Genomic DNA, 20,786 nt, shown 5'->3' with positions numbered 1-20,786 from the left:
CTCCTGGGTATATATCTGAAAAAAACAAAAACACTAATTCTGAGGGAGTGATCTTAATTCTCCTTTAGGCTCCTCCATCCCACTCCTCAGCATCCCCAGATCTGTAACCAGGGCAAGACATGCCCTCTGGTCAATTATAAAGTCAAACTGGCAGAGAAGCCTTTATACAACTTTGCTAATTTATATCAGCAGAAAGCTGGGGAATATGCATAAAGACAGATTTTGAGGTTGCTTGACTAAAGAAGAAAAAACAGAATTTCAGATGTGACCGAGTCATTGATATAGGTATATTTACCAGAAATTCTGAATTCAATGGGCTAGTTTGGGCAGATGTGTTTGGTTCCAATAGTTTGATTAGTTAACACCTACCTAGATTCAACAGCAGCTTGTATTAACTATAAAGTTGAGAAGCCAAAAATGTCTTGGAATTAAAAGATTTATGAAGATAGAAATGTTAGAGTGGAGTTTGCTGTCATTCATTTAAAAGGTATTTATTGAGTGTATATGATGTGGTCTTCAAGGAAGACCAAAACAGACAAGACCCCTATACTCAGGGAGTTTATATTTAATCAGAAGAGATGAATAAATAAACAATATATGATAATTGCCATGAAAAATTAAGCAGGGTAAGGAGAGATAAGGAGTATCAGAGGAAAGGTGCTGTTTTATACAGGTGGTCTGGGGAGACCTCTCTGTGGAGGTGACATTGGAACAGAGACTTAAAGATGTGGGAGAACAAGCCAGGCAGATATCCGGGAGAAGTATGCTCCAGGCAAAGGGAGCATCAGGTGCAAAGGTGCTGGGCACGCTTTAGGGTCAGCAAGGAGGCTGGAAAAGCAGACAGTCTCGGGTGGGAGGGGTTTAGGAGATGAGGTCAGAGAGAGCTTGGGGAGTTGGAGTTAAATAAGAAATGCGGGTGGGGCTGCCACATCATCTACACCTTGTGAGTCATGGTGAGGATTTTGCCTTTTACTCAGAGTAAGTAAGAGCCGTTAAGGGTTTTGACTACAGAAGGTACATGATTTCATCCAGTTTTAAAAGTGGAGAATAGACTGTTGGGAGACAAGATTGAAGCATGAACACCAGCTTGATATTATTTGCAATAACCTTGGAGAGTGACGGTGGTTGCAGTGAAGTGGATCTTTAAGATAAAGGGGTGGACAGTGGAAAGATTTAGAGTTATCACAGAAAAGTACGGGATTTTAGCCTGAGCAACTTGAAGGACGGAGCCGCTGTTAACTGAGATGGGGAAGAACTGCGCGGGGGAGCTGTCTGGAAAGTGTGTGGGCGGGCGGGTAAGGGATGGGGACCAGCAGTTTTGAATCTTCTCAGTTCAAATATCTATAAGACAGCCAAGTGGATGGCATTTGGATGTTAGTGTGATGTTCAGGGAAGACATCTAGGTCGCTAGAATATAGATGGTAATGAATCTGTGGGACTAGATGAAATAACCTAGTAAATAGGCGTACGTGGGGCAAACGCTTTCACAGAAGGGGTTGGAGATAGGGAGGAACCAGCGCAGTCGTATCCCATCCACCCACCCTGTAAATGTGTCATTTGAGAAGTCCCAGGGTTGCTTCCTTATGAAGAGGGCACAGATTTCTTCCTACTGGAACAGCTACTTTCTCTGGATTATTTGAGATTTGGATGTGCTTTTCCTTGCTTCTGCCAGCCACACTATTTTGTTGGGTTACTAGATGTCTTAGAAGCCATTATGTTACTCTACTATGGATTTCTACAAATCATTGCTTTTGACTTAAGCAGTCACTTCGCAGTGAAGGGAGGAAGCAGTGACATACTGAAGCCTCAGATAGTGCATCTTCTGGGAGACACCAGCTTGTGAGGGTGGAGGGTTGTCACGCAGGATACAGCGTGTGCATGCGTGCGCGTGTGTGTGTGTGTACGTGTGCATACAGCAAAAGAAATATGAACTAGGCCACAGACCAAAAAACATTCTTTGTTAACAGTGTAATGCCCAAGTTTGAGGAATCGTGTATGGACATTTTAAATCATTAGAGCGCTAGTTTGCTATGATTATAAACCTTTAGTTAAGCAGAGACTGGTTTTACTCCTTTTCTCTATTTTTAAGACACTAATGATCTTAAAACTTGCTTCTTTCACAAACATTCTCCAATAGTTATCCAAATTAGAGGTAACCTAAGTCTTGTATTTCTAATAGCTTTCAAAGAGCTTACACTGGAATGGCTATCAATAAATATGACTGGGAATTTTCACTTAGGTTGGGTCCAGCTGCAGGTAGAAATGAGTATAGTTCTCTGCATATGGGTAGGTTCCCCTTGTGGTGTGTAGATGCATGTACATGCACACATACACACACACGCACGCACACCCCACATGTACATATATGATATACATGCATGCTTATATGTGGTATTTGTAACACATCTGCTATAGCACACAAGGAAACCTGCCCATTGAAATAAAATAGACATGTAGCTCTTACATGTAATCAAAAGTCAATACAACAAAAATCACACTTGGCCAATAGCTAACTTATTTTAAGCAATGTTATATAAAATAGAACTTTAGGCAGTTTAATTCCCTATAACAAATTCTGTGCTATTAGTGCATCTGTTATTCCTTGAAGTGTTCCTTCTGTACTGCCTCTCTTCTCCTCCACAGCCCCATAGCATGGCTCCTTCTACTTTGCTCTTCTACTCCTCAACAACTTTTCTGTCAGGTCAGCAGCCTACTGTCCCCAAGCTCATACTCAATTCTGCCTGTGCACCTTTGCTCTCCTAAAGTCCCAGGGGTAAACCACAATTAAAACCATGATCTAGATAACTGGTGATCAGCATCTTCCTAGGCTTCACACAGTAACTCAAAACGATCTTAATTATTTTATTAGCCATTTTCAGAATGAAATCTGCACTGTAATGCTTAGAATATATACTCTTCTTTTGAAAGCAAAAAATCACATTTTAAAATACACAGCTTTTTTTGTTTTAGCCCCTTAAAATAACTATTACATTTATCTTTATTATCTTAATCCAATAAATATTTATCATTTGCCTACTATGTGTATAGCATGGTGTGACGTGCTTATTAAATTATTTTGAATAAGATCTTTTCCAAATAATAACTTTCTAAACTCTCAAAATATAAGTTCAATCTCTAGCGTTCAAGATTTTCTCTGAGTGGGACTTCCCTGGTGGCGCAGTGGTTGGGAGTCCACCTGCCAATGCAGGGGGCACGGGTTCGAGCCCTGGTCTGGGAAGATCCCACATGCTGCGGAGCAACTAAGCCCATGCGCCGCAACTGCTGAGCCTGTGCTCTAGAGCCCATGAGCCACAACTACTGAGCCCGCACATTGCAACTACTGAAGCCCGCGTGCCTAGAGCCTGTGCTCTGCAACAAGAGAAGCCACCGCAGTGAGAAGCCCGCGCACCGCAACAAAGAGTAGCCCCTGCTCGCCTCAACTAGAGAAAGCCCGTGCGCAGCAACGAAGACACAACGCAGCCAAAAATACATAAATAAATTAATTAATTTAAAAAAAAGATTTTCTCTGAGTGATTAAGGATGACACTGTTTAAGATGAATTGCTTCTCTATTACAAAAGCCCTCATACAAAGGTTCAGCATATTTGGCATCATATAGAATCTGAAAACTTGCTCACTTTCTGTCTCTGGAAATCGGTTTACTCATCTTCTACAAGAGGCAAGTAATTTGTGCTTATGTCGTGAAAGTTTATCAAAGAAGGGACCACAAAACTATTTGCCTACATTTATTTCCCATTCAGTAATGAGTATCATAATTTTTTTCAGTTAATCCAAGTAACCTGTTTTAATTTTTGTTTAGCGATTCTGCTTCTGAATACTCATAATGATAAGCAGCTGTCCCTTGCTGAGTGCCAACCATGTGCTGGACACTTTCCTAGGAGCATTTCCAATGTTATCTCTGTTTGCTGAGGTTAGTGCCACAATAAGGAGGTAAAGACTTTACACCACTAAAGTCTTCCCTGAGGAAAAAAAGAAACAAACAATCTCTGTTATCTACAAACTGTATCATGTGTGGGCCATTATCCATTTTCAGCTTTCCTGGCTTTCTTGGTGTTTTTCTCATGAAATGGACTAATTTTATCTGATAAATAACCTGTGGAAATACCATGGTATAGTACATACATTGTAAACCTCAGTATCACCCCTGCTCTGATTTTCTGTGTGAATCTACAAAGTGGAAGATGATTCCAATTAAATCTTAATTTAAGGTGAAACATCTCTTTTGTATCTTAACAAAAACAATTACATAATATTCTGTTGACAGGAGATTTTTTTAAAAAGAATTTATTTTCAAGGGTGTTCATGTCCCTACTTAACCTAGTGGTTAAAAATTATTTATTTTCTGTAGCTAAGTCAGAATTTATAACAACTCTGACAGAAAAGGCAAGCAAGTTTCTGTACTCTCCAAACACTGTTCTACTTCCATGGTTACATGGCAGGATTCACAAGGAAAACGTTCCCCTTAAGTACAAAGCACTTTGTAAGTTCTTTGGGAGCCAAAAGATTTCTCATGTAAACACCAAAGTTCTTATTTTCATTTGTTATATAAAATAATTCTTTTAAAATGCAAATATCATTTATAAATGAATGGTGCTGCTGACGATGACTTTTAAAATTTCTGTCCTATAACAAGTAAAATTTTTGTCTTTATCTGATCAAGCAAATGATTAAAAGTCTAGAGCGGCTCATGGGTATATCGTGGGTAGTTATGGAAGTTGAATGGTTACAGAAGTTACGGTCTTTATGGTATGGTATTTATGGGGTTGGTATTTAACAGGCTGAACCGCTATAGTAGAGGTTCTTGAACTGTGTCCCCAGTGACCCTAAGGTTCTGTAGACATATTTCATGAAGGTTAAAGGAAGTGGGGTAGGGGGAGATGCCAGGAGAATGTATGCTGCATGAAACACTGTTCACCTCGAATAGTTCTGCTTTTATATCTTGGATTTTGAGGCTTCATCTTCAATTTCACTTAAAAGATTTTGTTCTGTTTTCAAAAAATATTTGAAAATCACTGCCTCCCCATTGCATATCCCTTGCTCAGTCAGCAAAAATAAAACTGAAATAGATGTACAATGGCTCTAACTTGTTATGATATTTCTTTTTTTTTTTAGAATTTTATTTTATTTTATTAATTAATTTATTTTTGGCCGCATTGGGTCTTCGTTGTTGCGCGCGGGCTTTCTCTAGTTGCTGCGAGCGGGGGCTACTCTTCGTTGTGGTGCGTGGGCTACTCATTGCAGTGGCTCCTCTTGTTATGGAGAACGGGCTCTAGGCATGCGGGCTTTAGCGGTTGTGGCATGAGGGCTCAGTAGTTGTGGCTCATGGGCCCTAGAGCTCAGGCTCGGTAGTTGTGGCGCACGGGCTTAGTTGCTCCGTGGCATGTGGGATCTTCTTGGACCAGGGCTCGGACCCGTGTTCCCTGCATTGGCAGGTGGATTCTTAACCACTGAGCCACCAGGGAAGTCCCAAATATTTCTAACTTTAAACATTTAAGTATCTGAGAATTTAGGTGGACTTGATGTGGAAAATGCATTCAGAAACTCAGAAGAAATTTCTCCTCTTTAAGTGTGCCTTGTAAAGTAGTGATTCAGTAGTGATTATTTTGGTGGAGGATGTTACTAATTACTATGTACATCTATTCCTTTGAAAGTGGCATGGCTACACATGTTACAGTGCACTAAGAGTTTGCAAGGAATATCAAGAAGAAGAGCAAAGGCTTCCTGCTTTCAAAGATCCTAAAGCTACTATAGATTAGCTTAAAAAACAGGAAAGAAATAATAAGTGGCATATGGTACAAGCACTATGCAGGGAAGTTACAGCAACAGAAGTGTTCCCATTTTGTCAAGGAAGTGGCATGCTTTAAGAAGGTGGGGTCTGAGCTGTCCTGGAAAAAATGCGTAGAATTCTGAAGCACTGAAGTGTGGAAAGCACTCCTGGGCTGTGTAGAGGATGAGCAAAAGCAGGTTGGAAAATCAGGAGCTAGTTAGGAAAACAATGATATGTCTAATGTGGCTGGAGCATAAGGTATATATAGCAGAGAACAGTAAAAAAAAAAAAATTAAAGAGAAGAAAGAAATGGTAGATCAGATTGTAGAGGGATTTGACTATAAGTTCAAGCAAGTGATAGTTAATCCTTATTTTAATGCAAGAAAAAAATCAAATCTAAGTGCCTACAATCTCCCCCTGCCACCTATTGATTGTTCAGTTCTGTGCCTGGACCTGAGGTGATGATGGGATACTGGGTGGGGAGGAAAACTGGAAGGAACTCTAAAGACTGTTTTATAAAATAATGAAATGGCCAAAGATATGAAGGAGAAGAGGAGTGTAGATAGAAAGGGGGACAAACCTGCCTGGGGATGGGAAAAAAAGTTTCCGGGGAAGTTTTTAAAGAGGGGGTCAAGTGGGGTGTGTGTGGGAGAGGCATCTGCTTTGATGAGGAATTTCAGGAAGCTTTGCCGCATGCTGTGCTGTGGAAGTCCCTCCTCTCTTCCGGAAGGAACCTTCAGTACAGTCAAGTTGCTTTCCACAGCTTTCTGGAGGCAGATCTGTGTTTCCTTTGGCTGTGCTGAGATGGGTTTTAGGGTGGAAGAGAGATGGCTCCCTTTTATTCAGTTCACAAACCATCTGCACAGAGCATGGGGGTCTCCCCAGCGCCCCAGGGGAACTGGAGCTGTGGGGCTGGTGGTGACAGGAGATGTGAAGGGGAGAGAATGGGGAGTGACCTTCACCTCTGCATCCTTCACTTCTATATCCACCACATCCAACTCTGTTTTACATATTGTGCTGCTGTGTATGATTTTTACTGGAAAAAAAGTGACAAAAGCAGTTTAAAAAGAGGGTGAAAATCACAATGGTAGGCAGTGAGGTACCCCTGAAGGTGAGAAATGTACTATTAGTGTAAAATGAGGCTCAGAGAACTTACATGGCTTTCTGAAGCCTGTACGGCTAGTACATGCAGAGCAAGGGCTACAGCCCATTTTTACTGAACCACTCTTCCACTCCCCGCAACCCCCCACCAATCAGAGATTTTCTTTCCAAACCATTAGTATTTAAGATAGTTTGAGCCTGTCCATTCTGAGTTGTAGTCTCTATAGACAGCAAAATTCCTGTCTTCTTAATCTGAGGTTGATGTCTGGTAATGCTTGTACCCCCTTAATTCATATCTCTGATGCCACCCAGGTATACTTGTTTGCCTACACCTAGGCATGCATGGGCTGGGAATATGTAAAGAACATTTGCCTCAGAAGATAATGGACTTGGCACGAGGTTCTAATCTTCCCGTCATCTCCTCTCCGTTTCCCCTTATACCAACATACATGCCAGATAGAATAAAGGTTAAAATATGATGACTCAAACTATCAATGTACTAGGAGAAAACACAGGAAACAATTTATGTAACAGAGTGCCAAAGGTCTTCTTAAGTATTACATAAAATCTTGAAGTTATAAAAGAAAAGATCAGTAAATTTAAGCACATAAAAAATAAACTGCCACATGGAGAAAAGCCACCTTAAGCAAACTCAAAAGAAATCCAAAATCTGAGAGAAAGAGTTTGCAGTGCATATTATACACAAAGGCCTACTTTCTGTATGTACAAAGAGTTTCTATGAATCTCTAAGAAAAACTACACAATAAAAAAAAAGGAAAAAAGGATGTGAACAAAATTTACAAAAAAAAGAAAGTACAAATTGGTCTCTACATTAACCATGCTTCCAGCTTCTGTAAAGTTGATGCTTTAACATCTGCCCTACATGCCTATGCCAGATACGCCTTGTTCAAAACAACCTGATAATATGCCTGAGTCACCTTGCCTCCCTTATTGTCCTCCTCCCCGACCTTGACAAGAGTCCTCCTCCTGGGAGGAGGACAACTTTTCAAATGGAAACCAACGAATCCAGAGTCCAAACCCTCAACCATCTCGTTGATTAGGCCCTCACACTCTGGTCAACTATACAACTGCCCTAATCATCCCAATGCCAGGTGCCAAACAACTAGGGACCTCTCCTATGCCCCAGAGCCTGCTGAAATTATTCAAACTAGCCAGTCCTAAACTGCTTACTCTGCCTCATCCATTCCTTCCCAGGGAAACAACAATAAAGGCTCTTGCCCACTGTTCCTCCCTCTCCCTCTGCCTCCTGACCCACCTGCTGCTTCCCCACGTGGCCCCCCCCCATGACATGGCATGCCTCTTTCTTTTAGGAACTGTGAGTAATAAACTATCATTCCAGTGGCAATTGTCTCCTGACCTGTTGGCCTTCCTATACCTCACATTTTCTATTAATACACTATATTTTATTTATCTATCTATCTATCTATTTATTTATTGGCTGAACCCCGAGGCTTGTGGGATCTCAGTTCCCCGACCAGGGATTGAACCTGGGCCACAGCAGTGAAAGCGCCAGATCCTAACCACTAGGCCACCAGGGACTCCCAATACACTATATTTTAAAACAATCTTAAACATATGAAAAGATGCTCCACTCCACTCATTTTAAGGTAAATGTAAATAAAGACTATGATGAGATAACCTTTTCCCCCAACAGAGTGACAAAAGTTGAAAAGTCAGACAGAGCACAGTAAAGAGACATTTATTTTTGAGGGGAACATAAATTATTACAACCTTTATGGAGAGCACCTTAGCAGTAAAAAAAGTCTTTGTAAATATACAAACTCATGATCTGGCAATTCCACTTCAAAAGTATTGAAAGTAGGATCTCAAAGAGATACTTGTACACTATGTTCATAGCAGCATTATTTATAATAGCCAAGAGGTGGGAGCAACCCAAGTGTCCACTGACAGCTAAACGGATAAACAAAATGTGGTATGTACATACAATGGAATATTATTGTCTTAAAAACGAGGGAAATCCTGTCACATGGTACAACATGGATGCATCTTGAAGACATTATGCTAAGTAAAATAAGCCAGTCACAAAAGACGAATACTGTAAACTATGAGGTATCTAAGAGTAGTCAGATTCATAGAAACAAAGTAGAATGTGGTTGCCAGGAGCTGGGAGGAGGGGGAAATGAGAAGGTGTTGTTTAATCGATAGAGAGTTTCAGTTTTGCAAGATGAAAAATTCTGGAAATTGGCTGCAGAGCAAGGTGAATATACTTAGCACTACTGAACTGTACATTTAAAAATGGTCAAGATGGTATATTCTATGTTATGTCTATTTTTCCACAATTAAAAAAATTTTTTTAAATGAACAAACCCATTGATCCAGCAATCCCACTATTAGGAATTTGTCCTTTTTTTTTTTTTTTAATTCTTTTAGTTCAGGGGCTGTCTTATTTACTTTAATATTCCACATTGTACCTAGTACAGTTCTTTTTTTGAGGGTTTTCAGTAAACATTTATTGGAGGTAAATTCTACTGACTTAAAATATGCTCACTTTTTAAAATAAGAAGGTGCACTAGTGTTAATATTTGGAACTATGGATAATTTTCTAAAATAATGCCAATGTTTAAGATTTTTATAGAAAATAGTTACACATTTGATTAAATCTAAGACATCATTGAATATATGACACACCATTATTTTATGTTCTATGGAGATAGGAAAAAAATGCTGTCAAATTGTGACAAAATGCTTTTTTATCACTTGAATTTTTATTTTACACTCATTGAGTTTTTTAAATTAATTTTTATTGGAGTATAGTTGCTTTACAATGTTGTGTTAGTTTCTCCTGTACAGCAAAGTGAATCAGCTATATGTTTACATATATCCCCTCTTTTTTGGGATAGGAATTTGTCCTTTTAATATAATTATTTCAGTGTGAAATGAGGCACGCCTAAGGTTACTGACTCTATCATTGTCTGTAAGAGCAGAAGATCAGAAATAATCCAAATATCTTATAATAGGGATTTGATTAAAGTATGCTCCACCGTGCATTGAAATACCATGCAAACATTAAAAAGAACATAACAGTTGCATGTATATGTGAAGACAGCAAGTACGTATATTATACTACCACTTGCTTGTTTGTGTGTAGACTTCTGCAAGGCTATATAGGAGACTGTTAATGATGGTTGCCTCTGGGGAAGGGGACAGCGGACTGTGGAATGGGGTGGCAGGCTGACTTACTTTTCACTGTGCACTATTCTGCACCTTTGAATTTTGTACTACAGTAAGTCCCCTACATAGGAACCTTCAAGTTGCGAACTTTCAAAGATGCGAACGTGCGTTCACATGTCCAATCACGTAAGTTAGTTCACATGTCTGGTGTATATTGTCACATGCGTGCATCCTCTACAAGTGGTTGTGCTTTTGTGTACTTTACTGTACAGTACTGTATTGAGTACAGTAGTACAGTATCTTTATTTCAAGCCCAGGATGTCCGGAAGCAAGCGTAAAAGCAGCGGTATATAGCCAATTGTGTTAGTTGGGTACCTAGGCAAACTTTGTTGGACTTACAAACAAATTGGACTTACGAAGTCGCTCTTGGTACAGAACTCATTTGAATGTAGAGGATTTACTGTACCGCATATTTTATGTGTTAGAAAACAGTTAAAAAGAAAAAAATACTAACCTCATGGCTGAAAAAACTTTAATACCTGGCTCTCTGATATTCTATTCTTTAACTTCCTAGTCTGGCTTGTATCTCACTACTTGACCACTGAGATCCTGATCTTGTTTGCCTAATGAAGACTGTAATGACTGCTTTGTTTTAGTAGACTTTTCTGGTGTTCATTACTGCTGACTCATTTTCTGATGTTACCTGTAAATCCAGTTGCTGAATAGCCAAATTCCCAATCCTACTCCCCTCTGCTTTATTCCCCAAAAATCTCCCCAACAGATAAGAGTACCATCTCCCCATCCACCTATATAAAATAGATTTTAATCAAAAAAGCATTATTTATTTTAATCCTTAAGCTTCCATCTTTAGTGACTAATATATTCAAATAGTTCTTGGATTACTAAAGGTACTTTGTTTCTCAAGATGCACATTCTCTACTGAAAACCACAAGCTATCAAAAGCCAACTTACTTTCTCTCTCAAGAACTTTCTTTCTCAGAGGAAAAAGAACAGTACCATTAAGTATTTCTCCTAATCTTTAATTTAGAAAGCAACATCTGTTCACAGTGACTATTAAAAAAAAAAACAGCATCAGAGTTTAGAGTATTATTTTAAATATTTAAATCAACTTGCTACAATAGTAGCTAAAAAAACCAATGAAAAATAAAGGGGTAATTAAAACTTTATTAAGTATATAATTAAAATAAACACAGGGGCATGCACGCACACACAAACTAAGTTCTCATTATGTCAGTAAAGGAATCAAAAAAGGGAAGGGGAAATCAAGAAGCGTTAACCACCCAGATGAAGGAACACATGCGGCCGAGGGTAGAGCTGCTCCCTGCTGCATTTGCCTCTGGTACCAAGCCTGGAGTCTGACGTGTGGTGGATGCTCAGGAAAGATTTTCAGAATGAGTAGAAGGAGATAAGCTCACAGACAGGAGGCAGAAGAACTGCCAAGTCCTCTATAGCCCCAATTTTCAACACTCTCTGACTCCCACTTAACGCTGATCACGTGTTCAGATAGCGGAGTTTTTTGTGACAACACCCCAGATTCCTGGCCAGAATCATCTTGAAGGTGCCAAGGGTGAGGATATCCTAACAAGGGGACTTCTTTTCTCTTATCCTAAGTTCTTGTACAGTGTACGATTTTTACTGATTGAATTTAGGGGTGTTAATCTACTTTGCAAAGTGGATTATGGCTTCTACGCCTGTAATCCTGATATAAATCTCCAATTTTTGTAAATAGATATGAGCCGTGTCAGTACACCAAATGTTTAAGTGTATGCCAGGCATGACCCACGGTCTTCTTCCACATTGGAAAGATTTTAAAATTTCCGCCTTACTGTCAAAGTAAAAAAATAAAATAAGACCCTTTATGGGAAAAATGGAACCTATCTGTATTGTTTAATAAATTATCAGTCTGTTTAAAGTTTCTTGACAGCCAAACAAAATCTTGAAGAATTACTCTTGTAAGCCTGCCTCAATGTCTGAAGGAAAAGTGAAAACATGCCAACAATAGCAAGACTTGTGGAAATATTTTAAAAAGAAATTTAGCAGTTTTTCAATGCCTATTCTCTAAGTACAGCTATAGTGAGGTGTGATAACTAAGAAAGGATAGGGAAACCAAAGAGAAATATTTAAATAGACAGTTAAAATATTTATCTTTATTTTTTCTTTTAATATACAGTTTACTTAAAAAGTCAATTTGTAAAACCCTAAAATAGCAGTGTTTAAATGTGTGAATGTCAAGTGAAGAATGTCAGGTGAAATGTGTGTCAGGCTAGGAGACAGGAGACTGGGTTCCAGGCCTGGCTCTGCATCTGCCTAGCTGTGCAAACCAGGGCAAGTCTCAATCTTTCAGAACCTTTAAGATGGAAATAATGATATCTCAAACTTCCTTATGGAATCATTATGAAAATTAAATTATGTACTTGAAACTACCTTGACTGTAAGCTCCTTGAGGATGGGAATCTTACACTTTCATCTTTGTAACCAGTTACTTGATTAATTAATTCATGTATGAAAGAAATAGAAAACATTTTCAGTCTTTGAAAAACATTTTAAATTTCATTACAGATTATTTCAAGAAACTCATCAGTAACTCTATAGAACATCCAATCTTGAAAATGAAGGAAGCTTTAATAGCATCAGAAAATCACCAATTTTTCAGAAATTAATTTAAATTTTTTATTAAAAATTCCAAAAATGTATTTAATCTGTTACCAGCCTTAAGACATCAAAATTAATAAAAAATAAGAAAGTGTCTTTTAAACATGTGAATATCCGCCCCCCAAAAAAGATATAATTTTAAAGGTAGGGAATTAGGTAAACAATGGCAACATCTTTTTATAAATATGCAGTGGTAGCCTGTGCTGTTAAATACACATAAGAAGCAATTTGCATTCCTTTCAGAAAAGCAGTCTGAATACCAAGAACCTGCTATGTCTATATCTCCAGCTCAGGGACTTCCCTGGTAAGCTTGAGATTCACATATTGGACACTCCCCTCAGACCATTGCTTATTCTGAATTCTCTGTCACTTATAGTACCATAATCCAGCCACTTTCCTAAATCAGAAATCCAAACATCAATTTAGACTTTTTCCTCTCCCTCACCCCATCCCCATCCATTCAGACACTAAATCCAGCATTTTATACTTCCTTACTATCTCTCCTATATGTATTCTATCCTTTTTTCCATGGCCATTGCTTGGTTCAGTCTCTCTTCACATCTTATCTTGATCACTGAAACGGTATTCCAGTTGGTGATATGGTGGGAACGGAAAACAGATGAATTTAATAGATATTTAAGAGAGAAAATAAACTGACAGAATACAGGAGGAGAATTAGGTTTGGGAGGAGAATAATAAATTTAATTCTGAGCATGTTTAGTTGGAGGTAACTTGGGGGTCATCCAGGTGAAGACATTCCAAGTATATGCATGTATAGGTGTGGGCAAAGCTTAAGATGAGAAAAGTAGGTTCATAGTGGACACCACGGATATGGACAAAATATCCCCTCTCATGTCCTACTGCCTCTGAAAAGCTTTTTTCCAGATCATCTCAACCCACGGTGATTGTTCCTTCCATTCAGTTCTAATCACACTTGTGGCACCTCCAGGTTCTCAACGACCCATTGCCTTTTGTTGATATTTAACATGTCAAGTTTCTTATTTCCCAAATTAAGCTTCTAAAGAACAGTACCCTTTTATATGCTTTATGCCTATGAATGTCCATGGCATCTAGCACTGTGTAGCACACAGGAGGTGCTCAAAACAAAGGAGGAGCTGAAAGGATAAATTTGAGTAAATTTCAGTAACTTTAATAATAATGGTAATAAACATCTCCTAGCACAGAGCCTGGCACATAGTGGGTGCTGAATTAGTATCTGTTAAGTGGATTAAGACTTAATGTCTGCCACTGCTCCTCAAAAACTTCTTGCTATCTCAGTGCTTTTCCCATTGGACATGAAACTAAAACTTGAACACAAATATATTTATTATACATTTTTAAGGAGTCCAAAAGTTGATAGTTTTATATAGAAGCTGTTTCAGTGAAAAGGTCACATGTCAACAAGCCTAATCCATCTTCATCTACACACCCACAATGCTTGCATACGCCACACTCTACTTTTAACAGAATTTCGTATTCTGTACAGAGTCACACTTTTACTTCCTTAGTGTTTCCCTCCAGTTTCCCTTCACACTGTCCCTTGTGCCTCCCAAATGCTCCTGTGCTACCTGTTCTCTACCCCTTGGTTAAGTCAGGTCAAAGACTTCACAACGACTGGCACAAGAATTATTTTCAGGAAATGAAGAGAAGGGAGGAGCTGACTCGTTCTGGTGAAAAATAAAAGAGCCAAAAGTCTTAGGCAAGATAATTTCATGTTTTGATTTTGGCTCTTGGCATTAAGACAAGGATGACTTTATGGCGTCCAAGTTTTGGAAAATTTCAACATCTGACACACTGACATTTGAAAACCAAGGTCACCCTTAGAAATCAGTGCTACTTTGCATAACCATGCACAGTTTAGAAGTAGAAATCCTGACTTAGGGAATACCATGAAAGCTATAACTTACATTAAGCCTGAATGTGCAACAGACATGAGCTTTGAACAAAGAGACATATGCTATTTGTTAAAAGAATGATTTTTAAATACCAAATATTTACTGCTTGTCTCTGTGCAAGGTCTTGAGCCAGGTGCTGTGTAGGATATAAATAAAATCACACATGACCCTTGCCATGGTATTAGATGAAAACAGTTACATATTGCCCATCAGAGTGTATATCTTGGTATAATCTTTTTGGAAAGCCATTTGAAGGTATCAACTAAAGCTGAATATAAACCTAAACTATGATACAGGAACCCCACTCCTAGGTAAACATCCAAGATAAATGAACTCATAAGTATAAGGCATGCACAAGAATGATCATGGTACCTTATTCATAATCATCCAAACAGGAAACAACCCAAATCTCTAAATCTCTAAATAGAATAGAATAGACAAGAAAATTATGGTATAGTTACACAAAAGAACACTATATAGCAATTTTTAAATATTGAACTAAGGCCCACAAGGTGCTATAAATAAATTTCACAGATTCAGTGTTTACCAAAAGGAGCCAGACACAATGGAAAACATACTGTATGATTCCATTTATACGATTTTTGAAAAGAGGCAAAACTAATACATAGGGATAAGTCAGAATAGGTCTAACTTTGGTGGGAGAAATTACTGGGAAGAGTCTCAAGGGACACCACTGGGTTGCAGGAAATATATATTCATCTGAGTGGGAATATGGCAGGAATGAAGAAGAGATAAATTCAAGAAATACTTAGGGCTTCCCTGGTGGCGCAGTGGTTAAGAGTCCGCCTGCCAGTGTAGGGGACACGGGTTTGAGCCCTGAACCCTGGTCCGGGAGGATCCCACATGCCGCGGAGCAACTAGGCCCACAGCAACTGCGCCACAACTGCTGAGCCTGTGCTCTAGAGCCTGCGGGCCACAACTACTGAAGCCCACGCGCCTGGAGCCCGTGCTCCGGGACGAGAGAGGCCACCGCAGTGAGAAGCCCGTGCACCGCGACAGAGTGGCCCCCGCTCGCCGCAAGCAGAGAAGGTCCGTGCACAGCAACGAAGACCCAACCCAGCCTAAATAAATAAATTTAAAAAAAAAAAAAAAAAAAAAAAAAAAAAAGAAATACTTAATGGAGATATTTTACCCTCAAACTGATAAAGAGAATGCAGGAGGAGAATTAGGATTGGGAGAATGATGAATTTAGTTCTGAACATGTTGGTTATTGGCATATGTAAAAAAAATTGCTGGACCCTGAGTATTTGCGAGGTTTACTGTGTATATGTTATACCTTAACAAAAAAAAATTTTTTTAATAAAAGTTTTCAACGGGACAAGAAAAGTCTGTGGAGTGCCAGGCCTCATAATTAGGCAGCAGTGGAAGAGTTGGGGAGCAGGTGTCCAGAATTAACCCACACAGTCCATTGATGTGACTTAGTTCCCAAGCACCACTTTGAACATTAATCCCAAAGTGTGAATTTAACAGTGTAGTTCATACCCTGTTAAGTCTTACTGTTTAATGTGATCATAATATCAGTGAGAAATTAAATTTTCTATGCAAAATATTATATGACGAGAAGATATTCAATAAATATCTGTTAATGATCTTGTATCAAGTGAAAGGTACAGCCTACAAACGCTGTAAGAGTAGACAGGTTGGAGAAAACACTGTGAACTGACTGCTCAGGCACAGTTTTTTGAAGGAGGTGGGAACTGAGCCAGATTCTAAAAGGTTAGGAATAGATGCAGGGGTTGCAAAGTGTGGCCTATACAAGTGTTTGATCTGATTTTTTCAGTTGGAGTAGCACAGTCTTTCAAGAGGTGACGTGAGTAGGAGGATTGTGGACAGCCACGACCTTGTATCATGCTTTGTGAATATGTGCCAGTTTCCTAGCCATCTGAATACGGGAGAGTCCATGCTAAGGGGAGTAACATAAACAGAAGATCATGAGGACCTAAGTAAATTATTAGATTACAAAAATAGTTTGGGCCCAAACCGCAGAGTGCCATAAATACTGAACACATTCTGTAGGCAATATTAGATGACAGCATGACATCCATGTTTTACAACTCGATAGTGCTGGACCAATTGTGTGATTAGCATTAACAACAATAAATGCTATAAGCAGCATCTGGTTCTTTCAATGTGATGCCAAGCATCTGGGCCTTTGGAAGTGGATTTCTGCCTGCTTTCTTTCAGAACTCTTGCTATTCTGCAGATTCAGCTTCTGTCTAGACAACTGAAGGAGGATAGCTTTTATATAGTAGGTTAAAAAAATTGTAAGACTTGTGAATCTTAGAGGAATGTTAAAAGAGTTAGAAAAAAAAGCTATAGATTCCAATAGGAACAATCTCAGGGGTGTTTATTATGGAAACAAAGTTGTTTGAAGCCAATAATTCATTCTGCAAGATTTTGCTGGCTAAAGGAAGAATTCTCTGGCAGTAAAATTACTGGTGTAATTACTACTCAAAATGGGAGGACCATTCTTTCACCGTATAATCTAAGTTATCTACTGTATTAGGGGCTGGTCATACTCAATGATTAATAGGTATAATTTGTGCATACATGAGTATTGAGAGATTCTTGAAATATTTAATGAATTGTTACATTGAAGATCAATACGGAAGAGAAGTTGTCCTAAGTTCTCCTTTGACTTTACAAGTCAAATCTTCCATGTTTCTTTATCTGTGGCTTAAAAAATTTGACTATAATTTTTATTGTTAGCATAACCTTTGGTAGAAATAAACTGTACCTTTATTTGATATAATTATTAAAGGTAGTGGTATAAAAGTAGAAATACTATTGCAAAGCTGGACATATGATGGATTTTAGCAGAAATAGAGAACGCTGATCATTTGAAAATATTAATACTAGAGATATGAACTCATCGTTCTAAATATATCAAGATACGTATAGAAATAGATATAAATTTGTGTGGATAAATATATTTATGCACCTATTTCCCAGCTCTGAGAGTGCTGAGAAGCAATGACAGACCAATAGCAATGAACACACCCAGCACTGAGATCTTAGTTTGCAAATATCATTCCCCACTAAAATAGGAACCAAGGATCCTTTGAGAAATGGCTGATCCTAGAGTTGGAGCAAAGAAAATGCAAGATGAACCTGGAACATATTCTATGACAGAAAGTTAAAAGGTACACAAAGAATCATAGGAGCATGTCAAAAGTGAGCCTTCTTGAAAGGGTGTACACTGGCCAAATCTGGGACAACTGAAGAATCAAAATGAATAATGGCAATAATGGATTATAGCTCATTGAGTAGAATAAGAACTCATGAGTCCACCCTGATGGATGGATGGATGGATGGATGGATAGACAGATAGAAAGAATAGAGGAGAAAGTTCTACCTTATAGTAGGAAGACAACTAATAAATGTAGAAAAAATGATGGAATGAGAAAATTGCCATTTGGCAACCATTGGAATAATAATTAATTTGGGCAAGAATCATCAAGAGATGTAAAACTAGTAGGTGAAAATTTTAGAAGGAACAGGATACTTATATAGCCTCAGAGTATCTCCCCACAGGTGCTTATCAATTTCAAGAAGAAAAATAATAACTTTATAGGAGAGAAAGCTAGAAGTCACCACCTTAACCAAGTGATCAATGCTGAGAACATGAGTAATGGGACAAACTGACATCATGTGTTCCTGATATGAGGTTTATATGTATATATAAAACAAAAGCTCAACAATAGTTGTAGCAATTGTTTAAAATATTTACACCAAGAAAATATTTGGGCGGGGATTTAGTATTGCTTCTTGGTTTTAAGTAAAATCTGATTTTGCCCAAAGACTTTTTTAAGCTTATTTTTATTATGACTATCAAATTTCTTAGATGTTTTATTCAGTTATATTCACATAATGTTAAGAGTCCAGAATTCAAATGTCCTCTAAATCATTTTCTAAAGTACAGCTCTCAAGCGTGACAGATTGCATATGTGGTCAGTTACCGTTAAAGAAAAACTCTCCTCATATATGGTATTTCCTAAATGTTCATCTCATTTTTTTAAATCAGACAAAAATCTAACAAAAATCAGATTCCCCTTTTTGCTTCTCTGCTAATAGGAAACAGCATGTTTCTGTGCTCTACTGCAGTAACTACATTTGGTTAGATAAATGTATATTCTTTCTATCGTTATATGACAAGATCTTTTATCTTCATTTTATGGATGTAAATGTAATGTATCCAGTAATGAAAGATATCATTTACCAACATACAGAATATACTTAAGTGGCTGCATATATGCAAATATTTATTATGCCTTAAAAGTATCAGAACCTACACTACTGCATTAGTCCAGGATTATACCATAGGCTTTTGGAAGAGAATGTAGGGGCTATTTTATTTTAAAGTGCTTCAAACAGTACATATTGCCTCCAGGTTACAAATAGTAAATTATTTTGATAATGATATTAACTTCATCTGAATTTTTAAGTAGATAGTGAGGCAAGTCTTACTGTAGTAATATATAAATATATATGTACCTCATGCAGACAAATGAAAGCTGGAGTTGTAGATACATCAACGTATCGCTCATCTCGGATGTTAATCGTGGGTGCTACAGCATAAATGGGGTCTTCTTGATCCTTTTCACCTTTCTCCTCTTCCTCTTCTTGTTCTGTGTCTGTGGTACTGTCTTCCATTTTTCACAATTCTAAAATAAAATCATTCCATATTCAGCTATTTAGGGATGTCTTCAGTTATGGTAAAATTAATGGAAAATAATACAAGCAAGCAAAGCAACTAGAGTAATCTATTCAATGAAATTATAGGTCAGGAAAGTTAGCTACAATCACATTATTATAAAAGACTGCCTTTTTGTAAAGATACTCTCCAATGATGCATTCAAAGCAATAATTCTAATTTTAAAGAGTAGACTATTACTGCATTAATTGGAAAAAATTATGTAACTAGAATATAAGCTCCATGAAGGCAGAAAAGAAACCTAATTTTGTTTATGGAGCATTGTAGTAGGCACTCAATTACTCTTCATGGATTGGGTTAATAAAAAGAAGCTTCATCCTTAAAATATAACACAAAGTTAATTCAAATTATTTTTGGAAACATAAAAACCAACACCCTGTGGTGCCACATACTGCCTTAGGCATGCATCTGCACGCTAGGCTGCCAGGCTAATCGCTCCATACCCACACTGCCTGCTACCCACACAGCTCAGGCCTATATGCTTGTGCGCATTGCCAACTGGCTTGTCTGTGCTGCTCATGTGTGTGCTCAGTTGTCCCATCAGACTTCACTTACAAAGCATAAGCTCAAAAATAAAATTACTAAGGATTTCAAGATGGTGACACCAGAGCATTAAGCCAAGTGCAGGCCCTTCCGAAAGTGGATCCCTTTTTCTTTTTTTTTTTTTTTGGCAGCACCACGAGGCATGTGGGATCTTAGTTCCCTGACCAGATATCGAACCCAGGCCCCTTGTATTGGGAGGACAGAGTCTTAACCACTGAACTGCCAGGGAAGTCCTGAGCGGGTCCTTTTTTGACTGCACAGGTCACACACCTTTGAAGCCAGCCCTGTGTATTGGCCGTCGGTTTGCTCATGTAGTCAAGTGGACCCAGAGTAGTTTCTAAAAGGACCCCTGTCTTGGCTGGCAAGGTCTCTATTGGCTCATTTTGGTGGCATTGGAATGGTTACCCTTCTAAGAGAGAACTGGTAAGAGGTCTCCATTGCATAAGAGAATGCTAATCTAATCTGCTCTTTTGATCTCTGATATATGTGAATCTGCATGCAACAGAAGAGCATACTTACTTTCTTCTCTTGCTGGAGAGGATAACTCCAACTGTCATAAGTTTTTTTTTATTGCTTAAAAAATTTTTTTAAATTTATTATACAATTTTTAAAGGTTACTTTCTATTTACAGTTATTACAAAATATTGGCTATATTCCCTGTATACATCCTTGAGCCTATCTTATACCCAATAATTTGTACCTCCCCACTGGTAACCACTAGTTTGTTCTCTATATCTGTGAGTCTGCTTCTTTTATGTTATATTCACTAGTTTGTTATATTTTTTAGAGTCCACATATAAGTGATATCATACAGTATTTATCTTTCTCTGTTTGACTTATTTCACTTAGCCTAATGCCCTCCAAGTCCATCCATGTTGCCGCAAATGGCAAAATTTCCT

The 20,786-nt window shown here is 38.2% G+C and overlaps 1 protein-coding gene across 1 annotated transcript in view; it reads right to left on the bottom strand.

Moving 5' to 3' along the window:
- CCDC146 (coiled-coil domain containing 146) overlaps positions 1–19,283 on the bottom strand; it is a 110,379-nt gene extending 91,096 nt beyond the window's left edge. Inside the window, exon 1 of the mRNA XM_061197639.1 lies at positions 19,125–19,283. Within this exon, the coding sequence (XP_061053622.1) occupies positions 19,125–19,283 (159 nt within the window). The remainder of the gene's footprint in view (positions 1–19,124) is intronic.
- Positions 19,284–20,786: the final 1,503 nt, after the last annotated feature.

Source organism: Eubalaena glacialis, chromosome 8 (genome assembly GCF_028564815.1).
Source record: "Eubalaena glacialis isolate mEubGla1 chromosome 8, mEubGla1.1.hap2.+ XY, whole genome shotgun sequence".
NCBI lineage: Eukaryota > Metazoa > Chordata > Mammalia > Artiodactyla > Balaenidae > Eubalaena > Eubalaena glacialis.
This window is presented reverse-complemented; position numbering and strand designations above follow the sequence as displayed.